General features: G+C 43.5%; 1 protein-coding gene across 6 annotated transcripts in view; it reads left to right on the forward strand.

Moving 5' to 3' along the window:
* ANKH (ANKH inorganic pyrophosphate transport regulator) overlaps window positions 1–26,419 on the forward strand; it is a 136,688-nt gene that overhangs the window by 14,091 nt on the left and 96,178 nt on the right. For 2 of the 6 annotated variants that reach the window (XM_057708137.1, XM_057708140.1), the window contains exon 2: window positions 25,661–25,805. The exons of the other annotated variants lie outside the window; for them this stretch is intronic. In XM_057708137.1, the coding sequence (XP_057564120.1) occupies window positions 25,746–25,805 (60 nt within the window). In that variant the 5' untranslated portion in view covers window positions 25,661–25,745. The remainder of the gene's footprint in view (window positions 1–25,660; window positions 25,806–26,419) is intronic. 6 annotated transcript variants of the gene reach the window in all.

The raw sequence follows: 26,419 nt of genomic DNA on the forward strand, positions 1-26,419 counted from the left end.
AATTAGAGGGAGGTGAGGGCAGAGGCAGGGAAGCCAATTCGGAGGCTCTTATGGTCACCACCAGAGAGATGGGGGTGGCCTAGAGTATGGCTGGGGGCGGGGAGGGAGGGCGAAAAGCAAAAAGCTACCTAGAATCAAATGGACTCGGCCACCGATCGGACAGGGCAGGGGAGAATGGAGCTGACAATGATGTTACCATGTTACCCAACTTTAAAAGAGCTGGTTTGAAGTGAAGAGAACGCGTTCCACTTCGGTCATGTTAATTCGTTAATAGATTTAGTGAAATGTTTTAAGCTGCTTGCCTGAGAGAGAATACAAATTATGCATAACAGCGAGAAGGGCGATAAATACTTAGTATCCGGGTAGGACTGCTGCTCTGTTTCTCTCTCTTCTTCCCTTCCTCCTGCAGGGGCAACTGCATTACATTATCTTTAATGGGAGCTCTTTGCATTTTTACCTAACTATGAAAATACTATGAATATTCATTTTTTCCTTCAAGATTTGAAAATGTTTTATTATAATACAGCCCATTCTCAGCCATTTACCTTAAGGAAATAGTGATTGGAAAATTCAAAATACTTCTGAATGTCTGGCATCGGAATACATTAGGACTTTGGGGGAAGCAAGTTTATCTGCAGCATCATCGTGTGCTAAGAGTAATCTAACAGACCAGGTGCCTGGTGACAGCCGCGAGAGCCCATCTGAAATTAACTTTGGTGAGGCTCCTTGGTTTTGCGCCATCTCTCTGTATATGAAATGTTTACTGTGTAAACAGCAGGGAGTGGACCAAGCTTAAAGGGGTTCTTTTTATGGTTTTATGTTCATTTGTGTGTTTGTATTTTGGTGCTGTCTACAGCTTACAGCCTGGTTGTAATTCATAAAATTCATTAAGAATACATTTTGCTGTATAAATAATATTATAAATTGCAGTTAGGTTTCCAGGCCACGCGACCAAATTTACATCACCCCCTCATGTTATTAAAATATTATCCATTTGCAGCGAGGAGGAGTAGAAAACCATGCTGTGAGAATAGTAGTCATTGGAAAAAGCAGTAATGTTGAAAAATATTATTTGTCTTAACTTTACAAACAGTTGGCTTAATAACAACGTCGGGGAGGTACTGGCAGTTGGGAGGGGAGGAGGTGGGCGCCACGGGCCTTCGAGACAGCGGAGTTTAAAATCAAAGTGACTTCTCTGTCTACGTGCCTTGTTGCTGCAATTGTGGTCATTTGAGAATTCACAAATGGGAGGATCGCACAGTCCTAGGAGGATGACTTGACAAGACTTGGAAGAGAGATGGGTGGATGTGAAACAGATCCCTGGGGTGGAATGAACAGGTGGGACTGGGGCGGATACTCCTGGGTGGCCTGTGGGTGTCCGAGGAACAGAGGGATGTGAGGCCGGACACCCCTGCAGGCTGCGGTGGGACCCCTGCTTCCCGCTGGCTCCAGGACCCATGACAGCCGGGAGGTGGGGGTGGTGATGGGGATAAGAGGAAGGTCATATGCTTCAGCCTTTTGCATGGGAAACCGTTGCCTGTAACCCAACATCATCTAAAGACCCTGGTGGTGAGCTGTCCCCAGCTAGTTCGACGCAGAAGGCAGTTTTAAGTGTTTTCACATGCAAAACAACTCTAATGTCTTTACGGCTAGAGAAATACTTGTGCTGCTGGTCACCATCAGAAGCTACCTGGACTTTAAAATCCATGCTCCCTGCCCTGTAATTCATTGTGACCCCATCATGTCTAAGGTGCCTAGCTAATTTCCAAGGGCCCCGCCATTTCTGTATCATGTTACTTTTTCTCCAGTTAGTCCGTAAGTGGCATTCAAATTCTAATCTTAAGTGTGTTATCACTAAGTGTTCTAGTAAGAATAAAATTTTAAAACACCTGCCTTTATCTATTGATGTAGGCTTACCTGTGCCTTCATTCCATTGATATCTTGGTATCGTCTTGAAAAATTGTCAAAATGCACATTTAATAGTAAGAACCCAATATGCTACTAGGAAACCCAGAACTGGGGTGAGAATTTGCAGAAGTGGAAATATCTTGTGTAATTGGACCATATCCATATTGTAGAAAGAATACCTCTAAACATGTATATATTAAATATATCTATCTATATATTGATATACATAGTATCCAAATACATTTCTTTCTTTCTTTTTTTTAAGAGTCAGCCAGTATTAATACAAATGCCTTAAATTAAGAGGGTGGAAGACAAATATTTAACCCAGTTTTTTCTTTGAACTCAGCAGAAGTGGACAGTCTTCTTTCAGGATGCTGTAACTGAGCAAGGGCTGGTGTGCCCGAGATGCAGAAAGCTGAACTCTGAGAGCAGGTGTTTGCAGCAAAGTAAGGGTTTATTGCAGGGTATCAGGCAAGGGCATGCAAGACGAGCCTCGGATCCACTCCCACTTGGTCTACGAGTTGGGGGTGTTTTTAAAGGGGAAGAGCAAAGAAGCTGGGATTAATCATCCTCGTGTGACACTTCTTCATCGTGGTTTCAGGGGCTCAGGATGTCCCCGGTGTGCAGGTGGTCCATGACCTGGAGGTCTGTTAGCGCTGGAGAAACAACCTGAGTCTGTGTGTTAATGATTATCCCTATCATAGCAATCACAGTGCATTGACGATGTTAACAACGGCAGTTGTAGTCACCTGACTCTGGTTGATTACGGTTCAGTTAGCCCAGAAGTGAGGTTGGAGGGGACAAGAAAGGGATTGAGGTCAGAGGGGACAAGAAAGGGAGTAAACTTTTGGATAGAGAGATTAATCATCAACTCGGCAAGGGAACTCAGTTGTAGGGGGACTCCAGTTTAATGCAACAAAATGCCTGGGGCACACTTCACATTTGTAGAGCACTTTGCGGTTTGTAAACTGTGTTCTCACTGAATGTAGTAGTTGTTCCACGATCCACGGGCACAGAGGGTAACCCTGCCGGAGGAGAGTGAGACCACCAGCAGCGCATGTCTATGCAAGATGAGCCTGGATGTGAGAGCCTGCTGGCCCCACAGCCCACATCCCCCTCTCCAAGGTGAGCTCCATCTTCCTTCCGTGCCCTGGATGGTGCGCCTTCGCAGGGCACCTCTTGAGCACGGAGGAGTATGGACTCCAGTCTTGGAGTTAACAGAAATTGGCACAGATTGCGGGGAGCCCCTGAGAGCCCATGATCTGTGCTCGGTCAGAGGACCACAGCCGGAGGACAGCCTTCCTTCCCTGCGTGTCTCCCTGACCTGAGCCTCCTCCCCCTCCTGTGTGAGGGTCTGCTCTGTCCCCAGGAAGAGGAGGAGTGCTTCCCTTTCAGCACGGAGATGGGGTCACAGCACAGGCTTAGCAGTCAGTTGCAGGCTCCGCCTGGGTCCTCCTGGAATTCCATCCTCATATTTATTCATGGCTCAGCATCGTAGCGTGTGGCGTGCCTTCCCCAAACCACCTGCGGTTTCTCCCTGCCCCGCCCTCCCTCCATCCTCTGAATGTGAGCGGCTTGATTCCTTCTTATCTATGCTGCAGAGCATGACTTTCTTCAAATCTAATCATCAGGTGAAAAAAAACCACTCCTGTGAGCTCTCATTGGCCGTGCCTTCCAGCAGACTTTGCAGTTTCCTTGTTTTTCAGCACCTTTTCATAAATCAGGTATCTTTTCTTCAAGATTTTTTTTCTTCTTCCAAGCCTTCATTAATTTCAGATTAGGTTCCCCTGGTTTCCGCTGTGCTGAGTTTCTTGCCTTTTCACGGCAGCCGGCTCCAGAGAGACAGAGAGAGTGGCCTTTGTTCCCCCTTCCTGGAGGCTCCAGGCTGTTCTGCCCTCCAGACCTTGTCCATCTCCATCCACAGCCCACAGTGTCTCCACAGGTACACACCTGTCTCCTCACCCCCGCCACCCCCGCCAAGAACCCCTGAGGGCAGGGCTGGTGCGTGATGCCCCCTGCTGTGCCTGCCTCCTGGGCTCCCCTTCCTGCGGCACTCGGCACAGACGGAGCCTCACAAGGGCTTGAGTGAAATCACTGAGTGAAGTGACCCTGTGCCTGAAGATATAAGCCACGTGACAAACGCAATTTGCTCAGGGTTAGTGCAGATGTTCCCCGCCTTCTATCAGCTGAAGCACATCTGTCCCTCTAAATGGAGGGACAACTGACTGAGTCTGTTCGATTTCTTCCTAAGCACAATACCCCGTGCTGGTTTAGCTCAGGGTGTGTGGCCTCCCTCCCCACCCAGCCAGGAAGAAGCTCCTCTCCGATGTGGAATCTGGAGGGATTACTAGTGCCAAGGACTTTATATTCCTCAGGTTCATCAGCCAGTTGCAATGTAGATACCAGGGAGATGGACTACCTAGAAAAAAAGTTATTCTTGTATTTGGGTGAGAAATCATTTTCTGGTGAAAGAAAACATGCAAAACAATGCCTTTTATGAGAGGTGATTTCACTCAAGGGGAAAAAGAGTGGGGGTGATTTGCGACCACTGAGATGCCCCCAATGTAGAGATGGTCTTTTTAAAAATATGTATTTATTTATTTATTTTTGGCTGCGTTGGATCTTTGTTGCTGTGTGCAGGCTTTCTCTAGTTGCAGAGAGCCAGGGCTGTTCTTTGTTGCAGTGTGCGGGCTTCTCAGTGTGGTGGCTTCTCTTGTTGCGGAGCACGGGTTCCAGGCGTGCAGGCTTCAGTAGTTGCAGTGCATAGGCTCAGTAGTGTGGCTCATGGGCTCTAGAGTACAGGCTCAGTAGTTGTGTCTCACAGGCTTAGTTGTTCCAAAGCAGGTGGGATCTTCCCGGACCAGGGCTCAAACCCATGTCCCCTGCATTGGCAGGCAAATTCTTAACCACTGCACCACCAGGGAAGTCCCTGCAGAGATGGTCTTAACCGTGTAGGGCACATTGTCCCAGGGAGGTGGTAGAGGGTGCCAGAGAGACCCCCGTCCACTCCCCGTCCACTCAGGTCTCAGTCCTGAGAGTCCACAGAGACCAGCTTCTCTTTAGGGGCACATAGGCCAGTGACCACTAAAGCAGAATCTTAGTGCACGGCAATCTTGTTTGATTGACAGGTATCTTCATCCAGGACAAAGGAATCACCCTGCACAACCATGGCTGGAATTAGACTGAGTAGACCCGGATGAGAAGAACAGCATTGTTAGCTGTTGTCTCCTAGTAAAGAGCATTCTGCACTTTGCACTTTGGGTCATCAGAGTGGGCTGTGGCCAAACCAAAATGCTTTGAATGTACTATATTATATGTCAGAGCTGTGGCAACATTATATGACATGGTATGTCGCATGAGATCCGAACAGAATAACACTGAAGTAATAGGAATCTGATAGCTACCAAACACTACTGCTGTTAGGCCTGCCTTCCTTCCCTCTATATATCCAACATATAGCCTAATAACCTGCAAGAATTTCTAGACACATAAAGTTTAGCAATCATAGTTTATAAGCCATCTCTCTATATTTAACATTGTAAGAGGGGAAAGTGCTTGGCTGTAGGGATTCTGATTGTGTTACAGCATTTACCATTACACAAAGGGAGAAAATATGGTCACGAAAAGAAGTAGACTGCTTTCTCTCCCCAAAATTCAAATGAGAAGGTGAGAGAGAAAATGCATTGGGGACTTACCTGCTGTAACAACTTTATAAAGAAGAAATCTGATCTCCAGAATATGCCAGTTCCTTAGCAACTAAGGTTGAGGTGCGAGTGAGTCCAAGAGGAAAACAGTGGAAATAAGAGTGATATGTTTTTAAAACACAACGCTGTTTGGTAAACTAAACCCTGTCCTCCTTAATCCAGAACCGTGATATGTACTTGTTTGCATTTATTTCCCTTTTGAGGTTATTAAATCATTGAGTACGTCACCTCAGCAACATTTTGATCGTTTTCTGTTGTTTGAGGTTTCCCTTAGCATATGTAAAATCTTTACAGATTGTTTGAAATAAGCTAGATTTTCTTTTTGATGGGATGGAGTCAATTTTGAAAAAAGGAAAAGAAAAAAGACTTCAGAAAGCAAAGCATGGATTTGGTATAAAGCTGATGGTGAGGCTTTGAAAATAAAGCCTGCAACCTAGACTGGATGAGAACACAGGACACTTAATCTCTGAGTGACTGTCTGCTCCTCTAGTCTGCATGTTTTATGTTTCTACATTTCCCAAAAGGTAGAAATAACCGTTTTATATACTCATAGATGCTATTGTCCTTTTTAAGGGTGGACAGCTCCTAGGCCTGAAAGCATTTTTCTTTTATCTCCTCTGACATGTGTTTTTGTTTGTTCGCTTTTTTGTGTTTTGTTTGCTCGCTTTGTTTTGGTGAGGAGGGGAATGAGATGAGGGGGAGGATGGAGGGAGATAAATCATTCTTTTTCTTTCAACAGATCATTAAAAATAATTTATACCTTACCTTTCCTCATAATAAGACGTCATCCTCTTCCTAGTAATTACTACTGCTTTGTCACAGGAAGGTACAATCGTGACATTTGGAGAGTCTCATCATCATAGAACAGAGTGTAAAACTTAAGGAAACTGAAAAATCCTTATTGAATTTTCACTTGTAGTTTTTCATGGGAGTCTTCTAACAAGCCATGGTTATTTGGAAGCACAAGGTCCTCCCTTCCTCTCTATCCTAAGCTTGTTGAAAGGCGGGGCCCTTGTCTGCAGGCACAGGATGAATGGCCTCTGCCTCTGCCAACCCACATGTCTGGCAGCCTGAGCAGTAGATTGTCCTAGGCCGACATGGCCCCAGCAGTCCCAGAGGACTGCTGAGACAAAAGCATCAGCCCTGTGCAGAGCAGCTTCACAGATGAAGCCCTTGATATACACCATCCTTCTTGATTACGACCCTTTTGTTCACTTAGCCACGCTGTGAGCTTGCTGCTTCTCTTGGCTGAAGCCCGCTGGTCCCACAGGATGACGGGTACCTTCCTTTTTTCCGCAGTCAGGGCATCCTCATACACAGCGGTTATCCAGAGCACCACAGAGCAACCTCCACAGCAAAGATTTCATTTCATAAACCAGGAACAACAGCTCACTCTCCCCTCAGCGATCTCTGTTTTCTTTACTGGCCACGTAATCACTCATTTTGAGGTGCCTGCTCTTACCTCCCCCACCAGTTTCAATGAAAATAATAAAGGTTTTGGTCATCACCTAACACTTCGCCTTTAGTGGTTTCTTGGCCCCCATTCTTGTCCCTAAGAGCAACGCACTGCTTTTGACAAAGAGCCCTTCATTTTGTAAGACAACCTGCAAGACCACAATTTGCAAAGCTCTGAACTTGATGTTCATTCTTAGTCCAGGTCACGATGTGTGAGATGTGTGTGTTCTCTCTCATAGGAGTTGTGCTGGGCGATGTACACTAAATCTTCCATAGAAACAGCCCAAGAAACAGAAATCAGTTGCTTAGCTATGGCAACATCATTTAATCTTGAATTACCATTCTGTTGCCTGCGTGCGGAATAGTTGAAAAGAAATCCTCTGCCAAGCTGAGTGACTAAAAAGCACTTAAAAATGGTTATTAAATAAATCTTGCCCGCTTCTTATCACAGTCCAAATTCCACTGACTGTTACACTAAATGCATGTAAATGATAGGAGTGCCTTCTTCAACCCTTGACTCATGGAAATAGTCGTCTTAGACACTTTGGTAACAGCCTTCAAACGTTAAACATCATTACCACATCCTAGCAGTTTGACCCGGTGCTTTGAACATTATTTACCAAAAGATACTCACGAGGTTAGAATTTGGCTGTGTCAAGATAAGACTTTTACTAGGACCTCTTAGATGGTGAAACGCCCACGAGGAGATTTTTCTGTGGCCGGTTTGCAGCACTAGGGTGATTCATCTGTTATCTCTGGCACCTCGCTGGTCAGACGTACCCTGAGTCCCCTTGCACCTTTGTTCATTGACCACTGTTGTAGGACATTAAAGGTAACCCACAGAGCCCGGTGTGGGGACAGTCAGATTAGGCTCTGACTGGCTCCCTAGTGGAGTCAATTCCAATCCAAGGGGAACTTCAGCAACCCTGTGTTGCTTCTACTAGGGCTGGACCCAGAGTATCTTTCTCTCAGGTCATTGTCAACCCAACTCTTCGTGTGGGGGGTTCAGAAGACCCTGTAAGTTTATGACCGTATGTGGTAAAAGCAGCAGGTCCTAAAGAAGCTCCTGAGATAGCTCTTCCTGGACACCAACCCCTAAACACATGCACACCGGTTTTGTTTGATTCCTTTATACTATCTTCTTTCCTTGCCCGTGTCCCTTCTTGATGGAACCAGGAAAGTGAAAAAAACAAAAAGCACCCTATTTTCTTCTGCCTGCAGTGAAGCCTTTAAACCTCAGGGTGATGGCTTCAGGTGCAGGATAGAGAGAAGAAAGACAGCTCCGGACTCATTTGTTCACCTGAAGTAGACTTTCACCTGATTCACTAATTAGATAAACAGGTAAAACAATACTCGTTTTTGTTCTTTGCCAAAATAACGAAGTGGAGGATTTATTGGCAAGCATGTTTCTGTCACCACCATTAATCTGGATGTTAAATGATCAGATATCTCATTAAAGTCGACTCTGAAAGTTCCCTGGTAAAGAAAGAGCTGTTTCCCCTTGCATGCTTAGCTAAGCAGGAATAGAGGAGCAGGAAGACGTTGATAATATGATAGGTTGGTAAGTAATTTCTCCCCCGAGGGAAACATTTTTAAGTAGAAAATGGATACCCACCCCATGGCTCCAATCCTCCCTGGAAGACAGTCCTGGAAGCACCAGAATTCTTGGACCCAGACAAAGAACTTGTTATACACAAAGCAGAGGCGGGGGGCAGGGGGCCAAGAAAGACAGAAATAACTCTCAGACTCAGAGCAGACAGGAAAAATCCTTAAAGTGTGGAGAGTGTGCCGATAAACACATCCTGAATCTGCGGGGCCTTCCTGTGACACTGTGAAGCGAGATGTTACAGACAGTGCACGGGGCTCATCTGAGTCCAGGTGGCCTGGCTCCCATGTGCAATTGGAAATACGGAAAATATAAAGTTATCGTTGACTTGCTCTGTGTCCCCAGATCTCTGAGTTATAGCTACAACACCTTAATAAAATCTAAATAGTAGCAGTGAAAATTCACCAAAGTGAGGGCACACCTAAAGAGTTAGAAGGTTACAGTTGCGATCAAAATAGCATTAATGTCTTTCTTTAGGTTAAGGACCTTTTCTAAATTAAAGTTTGACTGCTGCTTTTGAGCTGATAGGAGGTTAGGCAGAAACGCTGAACGAGTACATGTAGCAAGAAACATATTAGGCCAAAAGTAAGGTCACGGAAACTTGGCACGTGAAACACATTGTGCCTTTAGGAAGTAAGTGAACCTGTTTGCTTATTGTGCAGAGGAAGAATGGGCTACGGGAGGAAACATAAGATATCAGCGTTGTCCCAAGACTGCCAGCCTTGGGGATATTACAAACTTTAAAAAGGCTTTAGGTTATACTCGAACTCAGAGGAAGGAAGGCACGAGGCAAAGGAAGACAAATCCCACAGCCTGGCGGATAAAGTTGTTCTGCTCTGCAGCCAAAGGACTCATTTGCTCTACTGTGAACGTGAACTTGACTGCAGGTCAGAATCTCAGGGATGATGCAAGAACACCCCCTTCTTCCCCCTTCACCCCCGCTTCGTGGATTCACAGGAAAAAGAGAAGCATCGCGCCCATTACGAAAAGGACACATTCAATTGTCTGAAATAGATCTCAGGTATATTTACTTACCTGAGTGTGCAAAACACATGTGCGCTGTGTGTGTGGTGCTGCCTGGCAGTCAGTTTGGAAGTTGGGATTTCATTAACCCTGGAAGGTTCTCCTTACCGCTTCTCTTGCAGAGTCTTCCTTTGCTGAAAGCCGGTATCCTCCCCAACCCCGAGCTTATGGCAGGAGCCAGGGTACATCACAGACGTAGAAGAACCCACCGTTCCACCTGAGTTTCCTCCCATCTGCTGCCTCCTCAGGCTCAGGCTTCGGACCAGGGCCTGGCAACTCGCTCTGGCTTCAGGGTGGTCTGCTTCACCTCTTCTGCCAATAGGAGGTGGGCTCTTTTTTTTTTCTTTTTTGGCCAAGCCCCATACTCTTTGGTAGAGGTTCCCATCTGTTGGGGTCCAGTGTGTTACAGAGAACTGAGAACCAGGGGGCTCGTTGGCTGGGGAGCTGAATGGCCCAGGAGACAGGCTCCCACCACCACGGGGCAGGCAGTTTCAACCTTGGGATGTTCTAATCACCCCAGGGCTCTGGTCACAGCTCAGCACCCCACTTACGGTGAAGCTCTCCAAGATTTTGCTGTCCTGCAGTGGACCCACGGTGGAAACAGAGGCGATGATGGGGAGGACAGGTTTTCTCTCTAGGCATCTTCATGTGTTCTGCCTTGCGTGTCCAGAACATTTTGCTCTAGGCTCTATTACTGAGAGGAAAAGGGATAGAAAAGCACCATCCAAGGGTGACATGACTGCTCACGGCTCATGAGCGCTTAGTGAATGGAGGGGCTTGGGTGAGACAGAAGAGAGTTCCCACTCCCCATGCCTGCCAATGCCATCTGATCAGAGTCCAGCCCAAGAAGCTCAGCTGAGTGTCTTCTCAGGATACTGCAAACTAGAGGCTTGACAGGCCACACAGATGGTCAACTCAGTTTCGTTTCCCCACATCTGTGTGGAGTGAGACAGAACTGGTCCCCAGGGAAGAACTAGGCAGGGCTCACCCACCTGTGTCCTCTAGGCTGAACCACGCTGCCCAAGCCTGAATGACCAGCTGGCCCCGGGGCTCCAGAAGGTGCTGCTGGACTGGCGTGGACCCAGCAGGCCAGGCCCTTTGGGGGTGTTGCTTGGTCAGAGGTGGTCTCTGTCCTTGGCTTTCAGATCTGCCTGTGAGCTGAGCTTTCAACGTGGTTCACTCCTGCCTGAAACACACTCGTAGTTTCCAGCCCTGGCAGGTGGGAGATTGTTTGGCAAGGCCATCCTGCGGATAAGAAACCACAGCGCACCCCCCAGCCTCAGACGGCTCTCAGGTGAGATCAGTGTTATAGAGGACACCAACTATTTTTACCATGTCTACCTTAAACAGAGCAGATTGAAATGATGTTCTAACTCTCCTCAGAATACCTAGCCTTCTGTGCACGTTACCCAGGAATTCATCTGATTTTAGTGAAAGCATTTATCTAGTTAGCCTTTTACTGTCTTCTGGGGGTAGAAATTGCTCAATGTTATTATCCCTTGTAAAGCATTAGTCCATTTAGTTTTTCTTAAAAAAGAAAAAAAAAAAAAAAAAAAAACCAACCAGCTCCCTAGAACTTCAGAATTGACACCTAATTCTGGAATTGTAGGATTTGGGAAAAACTCAGTTATCACATGTGAGAACATGGGTGAACTTTGAAGACATCACTCAAAGTGAAAGAAGCCAGTCACAAAAAGACAAATACTGTGTGACTCCACTCATGAGATACCTAGAGTGGCCAGGTTCACAGAGACAGAAGGCGAATGGTGGTTGCCAGGGGCTGAGAGGAGGGGATGGGGAGTTAGTGTCTGGAGTACAGGGTTTCAGCTTTGCAAGGTGAAGAGAGTTCTGGAGATGCATGGTGGTTATGCTTGTACAATAGTGTGAATGTACTTCATGCCACCAAACTTCATACCCTAAAAATGGCTACAATGGTCAATTTTATATTATGTATATTTTCCCACAATTAAAAAATAAATTTTGGGGCTTCCCTGGTGGCGCAGTGGTTAAGATCTACCTGCCAATGCAGGAGACACGGTTTGATCCCTGGGTGGGGAAGATCCCACATGCCTCGGAGCAACTAAGCCTGTGCACCACAACTACTGAGCCTGCGCTCTAAAGCCCAAGAGCCACAACTACTGAGCCTGTGTGCCACAACTACTGAAACCCATGCTCCGCAACAAGAGAAGACACCGCAATGAAAAGCCCGTGTACCACAGTGAAGAGTAGCCCTCGCTTGCTGAAACTAGAGAAAGCCCGCGCCTAGCAACAAAGACCCAATGCAGCCAAAAATTAAATAAATAAATAAATAATAAAATAAATCTTGTAAAAAAAAATAAAAAAATAAATTTTAAGAAAGAAAAAAATTATCACTTATTTTATGCTTTATTTTCCCTTGGATCCCTCGTTTGTCCAGATTGAAGAGGCCCCTTTCCTTTTGTTTTTTAACAAAAATTTGTGTTAGCTCTTTTTCCCTCTAAACATCTTGTTTGCCCAGTTCTACCTAACGAAGGTAGAAAGCAGTAGTGACAATTAGTACCCTTATGCATGTTAGTCATATACATTGCCTCTTGAAACTTTTAGGACAGTTCCAGACATGCTGTAGGGTGAAGAAAAAAATTGTGATAAGGTATTAACCTGTCAAGTTATAGAAAACCAAAAGTTGCACTGATTTGGAGCAGCTGTGGTTTCCCTTACTGAGGCTTCACTCTGTGGGAACTTCCCTGTTTTCCATTCATCTTCTGTTTCATAGATGCCCTTGGAGTCACCTTCTGGGATGCACGTTGGCTGTCTTTAGGTGTCCAAACCTTCTCCTTTTGGACAGACCCTGAGTGAGGCTGCCTGGGCATCATTAGAGAGCCAGAAGGAGCTCTAACAGATCAGCAGAATTTGGAAGCAAATCTGAAAATGCAGTACTTACTACATCAAATAATTTGTCTTTTCCAGAAGCTATCTTCTACAGCCAATTCAAAAGCATCTACCTTTGCTTACAGCTGGCAACTAAACCAACCATTAGAATAACTGTGACACTGTAGTTAATAATACTGTACTGTATGTTGGAGTATTGCTAACAGAATAGATCTTAAAAGTTCTTACCACCAGTTGTAAACTATCATATATAGAATGGATAAATAACAAAAGTCCTACTGTATAGCAGAGGGAACTATATTCAATATCCTGTGATAAACCATAATGGAAAAGAACATGAGAAAGAAGGTATATATATAGATAGATAGATATATGTATGTATAACTGAATCACTTTGCTGAATAGTAGAAACTAACACAACATTGTAAATCAACTATATTTCAATAAAATTTAAAAAATAAAAAACAAAAAACAAACAAAACAACCAAACAAAAAAGTTCTTATCACAAGAAAAAAGGTGGTAACTGTGTGGTGATGGATGTTAACTAAACTTATGGTGGTGACCATCTCACAATATACACATATATCAAATTATGTTTTACACCTAAAACTAATACAATGTTATATGTCAATTATAATCTCAATTTAGAAAAAAGAAGGGTAAGCAAACGTTTGCGTCATTTTGATAGTGGTGATGGCTTCGCTGGCATATATGTAGGTCAAAATATCAAATTGAACACCTTAAATACACGTTAAATATACTGCAATAAAGCCATTTTTTTAATTAATTTAAGAAGAAATGAAATGTAATGAAAAAAAGAGTAACTGTCACAAATCAAGAAAATTCACAGAGCAATTAACCTTATAAATAGATTGTTTGATTTCAAATTTAACATGATAAAGACCAAGTTTTAAAAAATCAAAATTTGGTTCAGCTCTGAATCCAGAAGAAAATAATCCATGTTTGTAATTTTTTTCAAGTTTAACAGTCCCCTTCCTCCTAGAAAACTGTAGCAGAAACACCTTTCTTAATGTGGTTCTTAATATTTTTGTCATAGCACAACATAGAAAATGGTGGACACATATACTCTGCTGGAATAATGTTCCTTCTTTAAAATCTCTGAGCCATAACTAGGATACAAAAAGGGGAAACACTAACTATTATTAAAAAGTGTTGGGGGAATTCCTTGCTTTGGCCAGATGCTCCATTTGTTGAGAATTTAAAAGAGTGTTGGGATGGCTTCAGGAGCAAACTGTTCATAGGAGGTGTGAGGTGTGGTCAGGATGAAAACAAAATGTTACCATCCATCGCTTGTGTGGGAAGAACCTCCCCTCGCCCCTTTAAGACATTTAAGAACACCGCATTTATCTCTTGTTATTCTCAGAAGGTTTCTGGGACAGTTACAGAGGCGCATGGCTAAATGTCTTGGATGAGGCCAGCCTGGACATTTATTATGTCAGGTCACAAAAGAGTCAGACACTGGTCATTTTCTCTGGTTCAACGTGATTGGTTACATGGTACTTGACAGGACCGGGAGTTCCTACCTCTGATGACTAATATTCTATCTTCACAGGTCAAAATAAACGCTGGGTCCCACAGACATCTATGACATGCGTAAAGTATCTTATTTATGGTATGAAGTTAGAATACTGAGAATGAAAAGCCAAAAGGTGACTGTCCTTAGGATTTTCATTCTGTTATCCAGAAAAGGAGAATCTAGGGCTTGGCATTTTCTAGTCTTGATTTCAGCGTGAAGGTAACAGGAGTTTGGAGACTGATCAATATCTAGCCAGTCTTGAAGACAGAACCAAACAAAAGCCCTTTTTTTAAACTAAAGATTTGAAAAAGGGGAAAAAAAGTAAGACCCTCTCTGTTTTTTGTTCTTAACTGATAAAATTCTAAGAGTTGAGGCTAGATGCTTAAGCTTGACAGAAGACACTGGTATGATATTCTTTAAGAAGACCAAGTCAGCCGGTAGGACAAAACCACATGTGAGTGTGTGTGCGCCTGCGTGCTTTCAGGTTATAAAGTTTTACTTCCCTACGTTAGCATTCTTTTTACCTGTCTTCACTACTTCTCACTTAGGTTTAAACTTAAGGATGCAAGTCAGGAAGTAAAAACGTTGGATGCTATGGTCTCTGTGGTGATCACTTATACATCTCTTGCTTTACTTTCTAGACTGTTTCCCGTGTTAAACTAGCAGGAGACTAGGCTCAATTTGTGAAAAATGAAGTAAAGATCCATTGGGGTGACTAGATCAAAATCACTTTAAGGGACTTTGCTGAGATATTTCTGAATAGCTTGCCTTATTGTTCAAAGAGACTCTCACGTTATTATTAGCAAACACCGGCGTCCCCAGCGCTCAGGCGCTTGATGTTCTTTTTCTTCACGTGGATAGTGATTCTGTTTCGTGGCCAATATAGGCACATCTTAGGGGCTGGGAAGGATTTGGATGGGTTTTTGCCTGTGCACACCTGCAGCTTGTATACCTTGGCAGAAAAATTTCACTCTGTGGACTGTTTTGTTATGCTCATTAAGTGATTTATTGAAAAAATAAACTGCTTCTAAACTTCCCTTTATCAGAAAGTGTGCAAAGAAGCGTCTGCCAAAGAACACAATCCCAGTGGAATTAAGCAAACAGCCCCTCGGGGACCAGTTGTTTGTGTTGGAGCTTTTCCCCTCCTGTCTCCTCTCCCTCTGTCACCCCAGGCAGGGGAGTGGCTCCTCCAGGGTTTTGTAATTCCAGGCTTGAACAGAGGAAGAGCATGGCCCCAGAGTAAATGATATTGGTAGTTTTCTGAAGGTAGACAGGATAACCTCCTGAGCGTGATTCTGTTGGGAGACAGAGAGTGCCTGGTTAAGCAGAAAGACAAACAGGAAAAGTAATTTGCAGCCAGCAGGAGCATCTGCTAGAGTCTCACAAGCCCAAAACTCATAGTAACACTGTATTGGTGTCTCTGGATCTTCCCATAGCTTGAAATTAAGTGATGGGGAGCAGGATGAGATAGATGCCTTGTAGGATACAGGGTAGGTACCATGCTGCTTTGTATCACCAGCACACCTATCAGAAGGATTAACAGCCCAGTTGTACTTGTGGTTTTCAATGTCAGTGATGCTGAGCAACATTTCAACATGCACAGAGCTGGCCGTGGGCACAGTCAGGTGTTCCTAAGTTTTCCTCTTGCAACGGGACAGACTCTTCCAAGAGACAAATTATTTGCATGACTAACTAGAGGCACACGTTCATCTCTTTTAGCAATATGTCTCAGTCTCAACAGAATTAAGAATATTTATGGAAGGACTTTAAAATGTAACCATCTCTGTCCAAATCCAGAATTATAACTCAAAAAAAAAAAAAAAAACACTTTGTAAGGATATCACCATAAAAATTAGTTGTACTAGTATTAGGAGTCATGATCCAACCTGCTTGATTCATAAATGTTAGTGAAATAAATAACCTTTTCTTCTCTCCCTTGGCTGACTTATTTGAGAACAGCGCTTTGCTTTGTCTTAATGATGGTAATAATAAGGAAAGGTTAAACAGCCCTGACTCTGTTCCAGGTAATGGCTCTAAGTGCTTTATGTATGTTAATCCATTAATCTGCTAAATAACCCGACCAAGCAGTGACTGTTAGGATTCTCTTTCTCCAAAGGAGGAAATAAGGCACAGAGAGCATAAGTGACTTGCCCAAGACCACACAATAGATCTTAACTTTTATTTAAGAGTCTCAAGAAGTTTCCTAGTCAATCATCAGTGCATGTGGGTTTCCCCCAACACCACCCTTTTCTCCCTGACTCTGTGAGCAGCTCGCCTTGGCTCTCCTGAACAGCAGCAATAATAATGTCCATCGCCGTTTATGGAGCACTTATTGCTCTAGACCATGCAAAAACTGAGTACTTTAAATGGGGTTTTCCCCCTGTTGTGGCTCCTGTGATGATCTGCGTTTTACAGACGGGGAAATTGACGTTGACGATGGCAGATAACGCGTCCGGGGTCAGACGGCAGCGCTCTCCTCCGTGCCCGCAGGCCAGGGGCAGGGCTCGTGTTCTCTAACACGTCCTCCGTCCTCCTTGCCTTGTACTTTAAAATTCTCTGTAAAATCACCATAGTCATCTGCATGCTTTAAAGATGCTTACGAATGGAAGGGGAACCACGCTCTGAACTTAAGCCAGATCGTTGCACAACGCATGCGTGTCAGCATGGCCCCCACGCAAGCTCCACAGGGATGATGTTTGGTTTCCTAATTCCTTCCTGCTGCCAGGTCCGAGGTGGTGTGTTACCGAGAAGGGAGCGCGTTGTTGGAGGATGGTAGAGCCCCTGACAGTCCCTTTGCACATAAAGATTTCTGCTATGTGAACAAAGGAATTGCACCAGGTCCGACTCTTGCAGAATCCCATGAGCTGGGCGGGCCGCAGGTCAGCCAGGCTCATCTCCCTGGGGCCCACCATAGGCCAGTCCACAAAGGTAGCGCCTTGGCTATTTTCTAAGGTCTCTGGTGAATATCATCGTTTGCTTTTAAGGTTGTGCAGCAGCCTTTTTAGTCCTGAAGGCTTAATGTGACTCCCACCCTTTTTTTTTTACTCCCATAGCCTTGGGAATCAACCCTAAGACCCTACACCCAGGCCAGGGAAAGAGGTTATAAGGGGTTACAAGGATGGGTACAGGTTTCCCCCACTTTTCTAAAGTTTGCTTTGCGCCGCTTAGCTTTTACCAGAGACCTCCATTAGTACGTTTTTGCGAACTGAAAGAAATCCGAAGAGGATTTTCAAATTTAGGAATAAAGGCAAAAAGCAAAATAGCACTCAGCATTCGTTTCTTTGCGAACCGTTATAGAGGCAACTCACACCCAGAGCAGGGAGAGGAGCGCCTCCAAGCTCCTTCCCTGGGATCCAGACTCAGCATCTCAGCATCAAGCTGCCATAGCTGTGTCTGTGAACATCTGTGCTTTATCTCGACTTATTTCATGCATCCATTAGTAAGATGTCCTAAAGTAATTGCATCTTCACTTTGCACCTTAGGAAAGCTTTCATAGGCACGCTCTGCTTTTGGATAGCAGGGGAAACCTGTAGTGCTAACAGCCCAACACGCTATACAGGTGCCAACTAAAGAATGTCGCTTGCCATCCAGCTCTGCAGGAATTAGCTCATTAATCACTGACCGCCAACACACCCGAAAGGAATTCAGGGTGGAGACTGGGAACGAGGCACCATGCTGTGGGAAAAACTGGCAGAACAAGGCTTCAGAGAGTTAGATAGTTTCAGGAGAATTTGAGCAACCCAGTTTCTTGCATCTTCTCTTACCTAGAAAAGCACTAAAATCATTAGCAGAGACGTGCTCCTCACGACTAGTGGCAACCTTCTACAGAGATGTGTGCTTGACTGGACGTGCCCCCTCCACCAAAATCTTGTATATACTGACCTCCCCCCCAGACACACACACACCTCAACAGGGCAGTATCTCAGAGCTCTCTGAGAGGCTGTCTCCTGGGCTCTAGTCCTCAGTAAGACACGGAATAAACTCGACTCACAGCTTTTATGTTGTGCAGTTTTTCTTTGTTTGCTTGTTTGTTTTTAGTAGGTGAGAGCTTTGGCCAGTCTGTTACCAGTTACCATGAATAGCTAACACCCTTGTCAGTGAATGAACCCCCCCCATCCCCACCCAAGGCCTGAGCTCTATAGGGAGGGGTATCAAGATATCAAGACAGACCCCTCATTTTTAATGAGCGTGTCAAGTCAATTCTTCTTTGCAGTCTCCTCTGGTAGAACTTCCAAAATGTATGGCTACCATCTGATTTAAGAATGGAATGAGTATTCACCTGCCTTGGGGACGTGTGATCTATTGAGAGCCTTAGCATAAGTGGAGGAAAGCCACTGACCTCGCTGTGGTTGTTTGCTGCCTGACTGCTCCATCTGAGACACAGGGAATAAGAATCAAGTTGGCCGAGCTTGGGGCCCGCCAAAGCAACTGTGTGATTACATCAAGAAATTGAGAACATACTCAGCACCAGAGATTGTCTTCGGCTGCACACTTACTCGGTTGTAACTAGGTATGTTTTAATTGTCAGTTTGAAGGTAGTTCGAAGTAATTTTTATAAACTAGTTAAATATCTCCTTTTCAGAAAGACCAGGTGTTGATGCATTTCCCAGTATCTCAGTAGTCATATTCTCCCTACTTTTTCATTGTTTTCACGGTGGGATAGATATCCTTAGTCCCATTTTAGAATTAGAAGACTAAAAGGTGAATAGTAATTAAAACTTACTTGAGCCTTGTAGAAAACTTACCTCCTCTGATTCCTCTTGAAGCAGTTTTAAATAAACCTATTAGAATTTGTTTTTAATTCTCATGCTGTGTTTTCTAGATGACTTGAACAGTTCTATAAATCTGCTTATTTACTAAATGTAATCTGTTTATTTTGACGTTTTCCCCTCTGTGTAACTCCTAGAACCATTAACTAGCAGTTGGATCATTGACTTTGGTTATTGAATTTTTTTTTTTGGAAAGGATACCGCTTGTTTATAATCTGTAAGTATTTTTTCTCTCATTGCAACTATTTTGGGATCTTATAACAAAGCATAATAGTGGAAATAATATTTATTTACACATGGAAAGCTGTCAGAATTTCTGAGACAATAAAATTTATGTCTGTGACAGCAACCTTTTAATAACTTGAAAATACTTTTTGTTACGTTTTTAGTTTTTGAGTTGCATTCTGTTTTGGAAAGGTAACTGCTTAAAGACTAATATCTTCATATGATTTTCAGACCAGAAAATATTTTTTAAAACTTGTATTTGGAAGTTATTGATCTAAAAATTGCTTTTCTTGGTAGGAGGCTGCCAGGAAATTTCAGTGTAATTTTGAGTAGAACTGTGCACTGTTGGCGTTAGGAGCTCTTGAGAAATACTGGGGGAGAATCGGGTATTTCACTGGGCAAGAATTTTTTTCCCTCAAAATTTAGGTTAAGTTTTAAAAGCAGAACATCTTTCATAAATGATTAATCTTTATTCCTTAAAATTTGTCTCTCTTCCTTATCTTTCTTAATTTAACTTGGTGATGAAAAAGATTAATCTATGGGAAATACTCTATAATTTGGTAACTGCTTTTCCAGAATTAGCAAGATTAATATGCTAGTTGAGGAAAAGATACTGCTTGTTTTCAGTTCCGAGAATACCTTAGTTGAGTAAATTTCCCAGAATATACTGCAGGATAATAAGAAGACTTTGGTGAAAATTGGACCCAGTGATCAAGTAAGTTTGGGCAAAGCTGGCTTAACTACAGCAAAATCATTTTCAAAGATTTTTTTTTCCAGATACCTGACCTTTGCAAATGATTAGCATATATTTAAACATCCATTGAAAGAAATGGGGTCCTATGACTTTTTCAAAATCAGCAAATAATCAACAACAAAACACAGACAGCCTCACGCTGTGTGTCCAGAATCCCAAAGCAGTAAAGTGAGTAAAAGGATGCCATTAGGCAGGCAACCTGGGGTCACGCAGGACCCTGTAGAGGCAATCACAAGGCCTGATGAAGTGGCCCCAGGGGGTTTGCTGCAACAAGGGGCAAGTCTTGGTCTGGCAGAAGGAGGAAACCCTGCAGTCCTTCCTTGCTGGGGCCCTTCCTTGCATTCTCAGCCTTTCCCTGCCCACTCTGCCTTGAGAGTGTGAGGGAAGCAAGCTAGTGTGGGAAGCTGGCATTTCAGGAAGGATGGTGGAGAAGGGGTGGGGTCAGGTACCAGCCAGGGGAGACTGGATATCTGGGATTAACCATCTCGCCCGCCTAGAGGCAGAGTTCCACAGGGGACGCTGCAGCCCAGCTCAGGGGCTTCTGAGGGTTATAAAAGTTGTAAAACTTTGTGCAAATTTGAATTGAAAGATTATTGCTTTTAAATGCACCAGCAATCATGCTATAAATAGTATATCTTAATGTAAAAAAAAATAATACATGAGAGATTGCCTTATATGACTTAAAACAGCTTTAGATGTGTTTGGATGTGTCACCTTATATGTGCCCCAGCACTGGGAATATTCAAAATTATAGTTTCCCTCGAATTATATTCTGTTGATCAAAAAAGTCGCTTTATCTCGTCGACTAAAAAAAATGCACAATGTGAAAGTTGAGTTTATTTGTGAGGACTGCAGCCCGGGAGACAGCATCCCAGATAGCTCTGAGAAACTGTTGCAAAGAGGCAGGGGGGGGATTAGTATCTATGTAATCTTGGTGAAGGAAAAGTGCATGCAATCAAACACATATTTCTGTAGGGGGTTTCTGCTAGTCACGAGGAGCAGACGTCACCATGTAGGGATTTAGTGCTTTTCTAGATATGAGGAGATGCAAGGGTTGGGCTCATAAAATCAGCTCCTGAAAACATCTAACTATCTGAAGACCTGTTCCTCCCATCCTCCAAAGCACAGAGTGCCTCATTCCTGGTCTCCACCCTGAATTCCCTTCAGGGGATGTGGAAGGTCAGCAGCTGCAGCAGCACGTGTAATTTAATCTTTGTAGTAGAGGCAGATGGCAAGTGCCCATGGCTAGTGCCAATTTATAGTTGACAGTCTAAAAGTGTGTCCTTAACAAGAGAAAAAGAAAGAAAGGACAATTGAACCACCTCTCCATGAAGGCTTACCAAGAACATGAGATACCTTTACAATGACCAACTGGCCCAGTCTGCCCAGGACTGAGGGGTTTCCGGGGATCCAAGACTCTCAGTGCTAAAAGCAGACAAGTCCCAGGCAAACCTTCTGAATGCCAGGCCCCAGGCTAGATGTGGCAGAAAGCAGGAATCCCATTCAGTGCTTCACAGACAGGACCAACTCCAGGGCTGGCCTTCCTGGGCAGTGCTTGGGAGGAAGGCACCTTGGGAAAACAGACTTATGACCTTGGGCTTTTCTCTTTGCCGAGGTGTTTGTGTTTGCTGTTGCTGTAATCTTTCAGTTATGACCCAACTATTTTTCTAAATTAGAAATGTTGCTTTTTATGCCCAAAGCTTCATACTCAACATCCCCATCTCCAACACACACACTCACCCTCCCCAGCCCACAACATGTAAACATCCCAAGTCACCAGGGAGGATCTTTCCGGCCCCTTCCCCCAGGCCCTGGCGTGTGTTTGATTTGGCCTCTTCACTCAGCACAGGGTGCCATCCCCACCTTCAGGTGTTCTGCTTGTGTGGGTGTGTGTAAGGGGCGAGGGAGCACCAGTGTGGGGGGGGCGGCGGCCTGGCCACAAATAATGTATTCTCCGCTTGTTAGGGCCCTGCATTAGGAAAACACACTTGCCCAAGAGCCCAGGCACAAAAGAGGATTGTTTTGAAGGGCAGCCTCAAATACCCAAGAAGCCTTCTGCCTAACAATCTTGCTTACTACACCCGTTTTTTAAAAACCTGCTTTGTGGTTATCCTTAAGTATGTCTTTAGTCTGTCACGGTGATTTTAGGGTATCATTTAATGAGGTGCTTTTCAGCTTAAAGCACTGTTCTTTCCTGTCATTAATTCATCCCTCCATCCATCTTACAGATAACGAATAGATGGGTGGCTTCTTCCCCCCAGTCCAAAAATTGCAAAACCAGGATAAGAAATCGAGCATTGATAATTCCCCCAACTTACAGAACATGGTTCTAATATTGCAGAGGATCATTTTAGAGGCTAGGTGGATATTTTCTTGGCTGAAACTGTTAGTCGGTTAGAAGAGAGGTGACAAACTCTGATGAAGACACAGAATCGACTCATGTACTACATCTTTTATAGATCTTAGGATGGGGAAATGGCTTATATTTGCCTCTGTTCCCTTGCCTAAAACACAGGACATGTCTAATAACTCTTTTTATTTGATTTGATTTCTTTTGAGGGAAGGCAGTTCAAAAACTGATTTTTTTTTAAATTTATTTATTTTTGGCTGTGTTGGGTCTTTGTTGCTGCACGCAGGCTTTTTCTAGTTGTGGTGAGCTGGCGCTACTCTTTGTTGTGGTGAGCGGGCTTCTCAGTGTGGTGGCTTCTCTTGTTGCAGAGCACGGGCTCTAGGTGCTCGGGTTTCAGTAGTTGTGGCACATGGGCTCCGTAGTTGTGGCTTGTGGGACTTTAGAGCGCAGGCTCAGTAGTTGTGGCACATGGGCTTAGTTGCTCCACAGCATGTGGGATCTTCCCAGACCAGGGATCAAACCCATATTCCCTGCATTGGCAGGTGAATTCTTAACCACTGCGCCACCAGAGAAGTTTCTGAAGACTGATTCTTAAGACCCGCCTAATGTGTAATATTTGGGTAGCATTAGTCTGGCTGAAGTGAATTCTAGGTCATATATCAAGCATTCCTGTTGATTTGCTGCACAAGGATAGGCAACTTGCCCAAATGCATTTTTTCCTAAGCATTTGGTAGTTTATTTTAAAGTAGAAATTTGGCACTTTTCTTCTTACGTCTTAGAGAGAGGCTGTGTTATTTGTAGAACTCTGATATTTTCTGATAGACGCTGACTCCTAACTGTATAGTATGTTCAGCTTTTGATTGTTTGATTGGGTTATTTCTAGAAATCTGACCACCAAGATGAGGAAGGAGAACAGAAAGCATCTGTATATCAAAAGAAGTGTTTCCGGTTATATACAGTATGGTAGTGGTTGAAAATACTGATGAATTCACCTGAGTTCAAGTACAGGCTTTGCCACTCGCTGCTGGTACGACCTTGATTAAGTCACTTTACTTGTCTCAGCCTGTTTCCTCCTCTGTAAAGGGCTGGTGAAAAGATATTAGAAAACATATTTCATAGGGTAGTAGTGAATGTTTGACTAGTTCTTCTGGATTCTGTAATTCCTCTTCATTATAATATACAAAAAAGTCATCAGTTAACTAAGACTGTGGTAGAGGTTCAGGCTTTGAAATTGCTTCTTCTGAGTCATTGCCCCATAAGGAATTCCCCTGAGTAATTCAGACCTTAAAAATAGGAACATTTGACTTGGACAGAGTCATTTGCTAGCTTGTTCTTTTACCTCTGATTTGGACACAATGCCTTATTTTGGTAAGCTGATATTTTCCTGTAGCATGGCTAGAGTCTAAACCATGAAACATTTTCACAAGTAAATGTGCCACATAATGGGATCCTCACTAGAGAGCATGTTATCAATGGTTTTATTTTGGGATGTGCCCAAAGATTTGCATTACACTAAAGACAAACTTGTTTTTATGATAGAGGATATCATTGGGTGGTATCCAAGACGATCTGTCATGTACAGCTTCATGTCCAAGTGAGTGGTGGGCTTACCGTGGTTCCTTTTTCTAACCGGCATAAAATAGAGACAGTGCTTGAAACAGGGTGCTGCAGCCACAGCCTAGAAATGAGGGGACGTGTCTTACAGTTTGTCTGTAGTTACTGTGCTTTATCCCGTGCTAGAGTAGGTGCCCACGTGATGTGATCTGAGGTGTGCCAAAGGCTCCCCTTTCTCCAAGCAAATGTGGCTCCTGTACCTACCCGGAGATGTTGGAAACTGTCAGAAATTAAATTATCTTTCCAGAGTATGGCATTGTCTGTCCAAATCTCTGTTGAAATAACAGAGAATCTGAGAGGGGAACCTGATGTAATGTATCAAATTGCTGAGTGATTAACTCTCAATGATCAGGACCCCAAGAAAAATAGGATTTAAGACAGAACAGTTTTGATATAAGGAGAGATAAAACAAAGACTAAGAATGTATTGAATGTACCCAGACAGGATCCTTAAATTAGGAGCCGCAGGAAGCCAAAGGAATGGAGAGATACCCACTTAACAGAGGAAGTGGGGTGGGCTATGAAAGGTTGCTTTGGACCTCCTTTATCGATAACCAGCCTTCTTCTCAACTGTGTCTGGACCCTATGTAACACGCAGGCGAATAATCCCAAAGATGTGTGCGTTATGTGTATGCATTTACATTTAAAAGGCAATATAGTCTAGTGGTTGAGAATGCCAGCTCTAGGGCTAGACTGTGGTTTGCACCCCAGTTCCTCAGCTTACGTTGGCCAGATACCTTAGGTAAGTTACTGAACGCTTTGTGTTCATTTTCCTTGTCTGAAAAAAATACCTGGCTCATAGGATGGTGGAGAGAATTAAAAGAGATAATGTATGGAAAGCACTTAGAACAACGACACATGGTAAAAGTATTAGCTGTTACTGTTACTAAAGTATGTTATAGTCACGCCTGTGGGGAGGAAAAATCATGGATTAGAGTCTGATAACTCCCTGAGGAAGAAATACTGACATCTGTCTCTTAGGCTGTTAAAAGTTTCTTTCCTTTTGGTACCTTTTGATCAATAAGGTGGCTGTGCTCCACGTGGACATCCTTCTATATAATAGTTGTGCCGTGTTCTAGGGCATGTTCTGAGTTCACTGATTTTCGGCATCCAACTGGCAGGTGAGAAAAGAGGTTTGTTTGCTCGGGAGTTCTTAGGGACCAGACCTTCTCCCACATTCCCATGTTTCACTGGCTTCATTACTTCGCCCACATTCTACTGACTTGATTTCACATTTGTTACTTCTCCCACACTTCATTGGCCAAAACTGGTCACATGATCCCACCTAAATGCAGAGAAGACTGGGAAATGTAGTTTAGCTGTGTGCCCAGGAAGCTGAGAAGAACATGGATATTGGTTAGAACATGGAAAAACCAACAACAAGTAGATGATTTTGACTTGGGTTTATGGTTTCACTATGAAGCATAAGCATTTTTCAGTTTAATTTTGAGAATTAATGGGAAAAATCTACTCCCTTGTTTGGTACACAACACTCAAATTCTAATGTTCACGCAGAACTTCAGCTCCCTTACAATTTCTGAGTAAAATAATAATAAAAGCTAACATCTGTGTCACAATTTACTGTATACCATCATACTAAGCACTTCACATACTTATTTTATCTTATTTAATATGATGAAATTACTTTATTCAGTCTCCATCACAGCCCTTTTGAAGTGGGTACCCCGGTTGTCTGCATTTGATGGATGAAGAAACTGAATTACAGAGAAGCCCTTAATTCAAATGAAAGAATATATATATGAATTGATGAAGAATCACAGGATTAACAGAAATTAACAAAATTTGGTAGAGAGCAAATTTAAAGTCATCAACTCTTTTCTTCTTAGGAGACCAAATCGAGATGTACAGCAGAAGAGGATTAATCCAGTACGAGGTGTTCACTCTACCTGATGCAGCAGTCATTAATTTGTCATGAGCTGGGTGGTGTGTCAAGGAAACCTGATACACATGTGCATGGAAAAACACACAGCGGTGTGTACTTTATCCTTTGGTTTATTTTAGTTTATTTGCTTAGCTAAACATGCTGTGTTTACTACGAGGTTAACCATGCATGCGTTGCATTAGTCTGGAAAAGTAGCTTTACTGTCTTAACCTGATATCTGTTTAGATATTCCTTGAAAAATTAGTTTCCTTACTTGTCTTAGATCTTACTATTTTAATCACAGAGATAAATAATCTTATGTCACTGGTATATGTGCTTTAATCTTTTGAATAGAGCATTGTAAAGAAAAAAGATAAAAGCACCATTCAGTGAGCACCCACAGGTGGACAGTGTAAAGTCTGATCTTTCAATTGGGAGTTTATTTTCTTAAGAGATTCTGCATGATCAGTTAAAGTGAACCAGCTCGTTGCCACCTTTATCAATTCCATAGACTGCAAGTCCCTCTTTGAAACTAAGATAAGCTTGTAAAAGCACTGAAAAAGCTGAGATTTAAATAGATGTCAGATGGAAGCAGCAGATGTGTAATAGCACAAAGGGTTTTGATAGGCCATGGAATAGCTGCGTAACTAGAATTTCTGTGTGCCAGCATCTCTACACTTTTGGCCAAGCCTCAAGACAGTTGGGTGTGTGCCCAGTTGTTTGT

This window comes from Hippopotamus amphibius, chromosome 15 (genome assembly GCF_030028045.1).
Source record: "Hippopotamus amphibius kiboko isolate mHipAmp2 chromosome 15, mHipAmp2.hap2, whole genome shotgun sequence".
Taxonomy (NCBI): Eukaryota; Metazoa; Chordata; class Mammalia; order Artiodactyla; family Hippopotamidae; genus Hippopotamus; species Hippopotamus amphibius.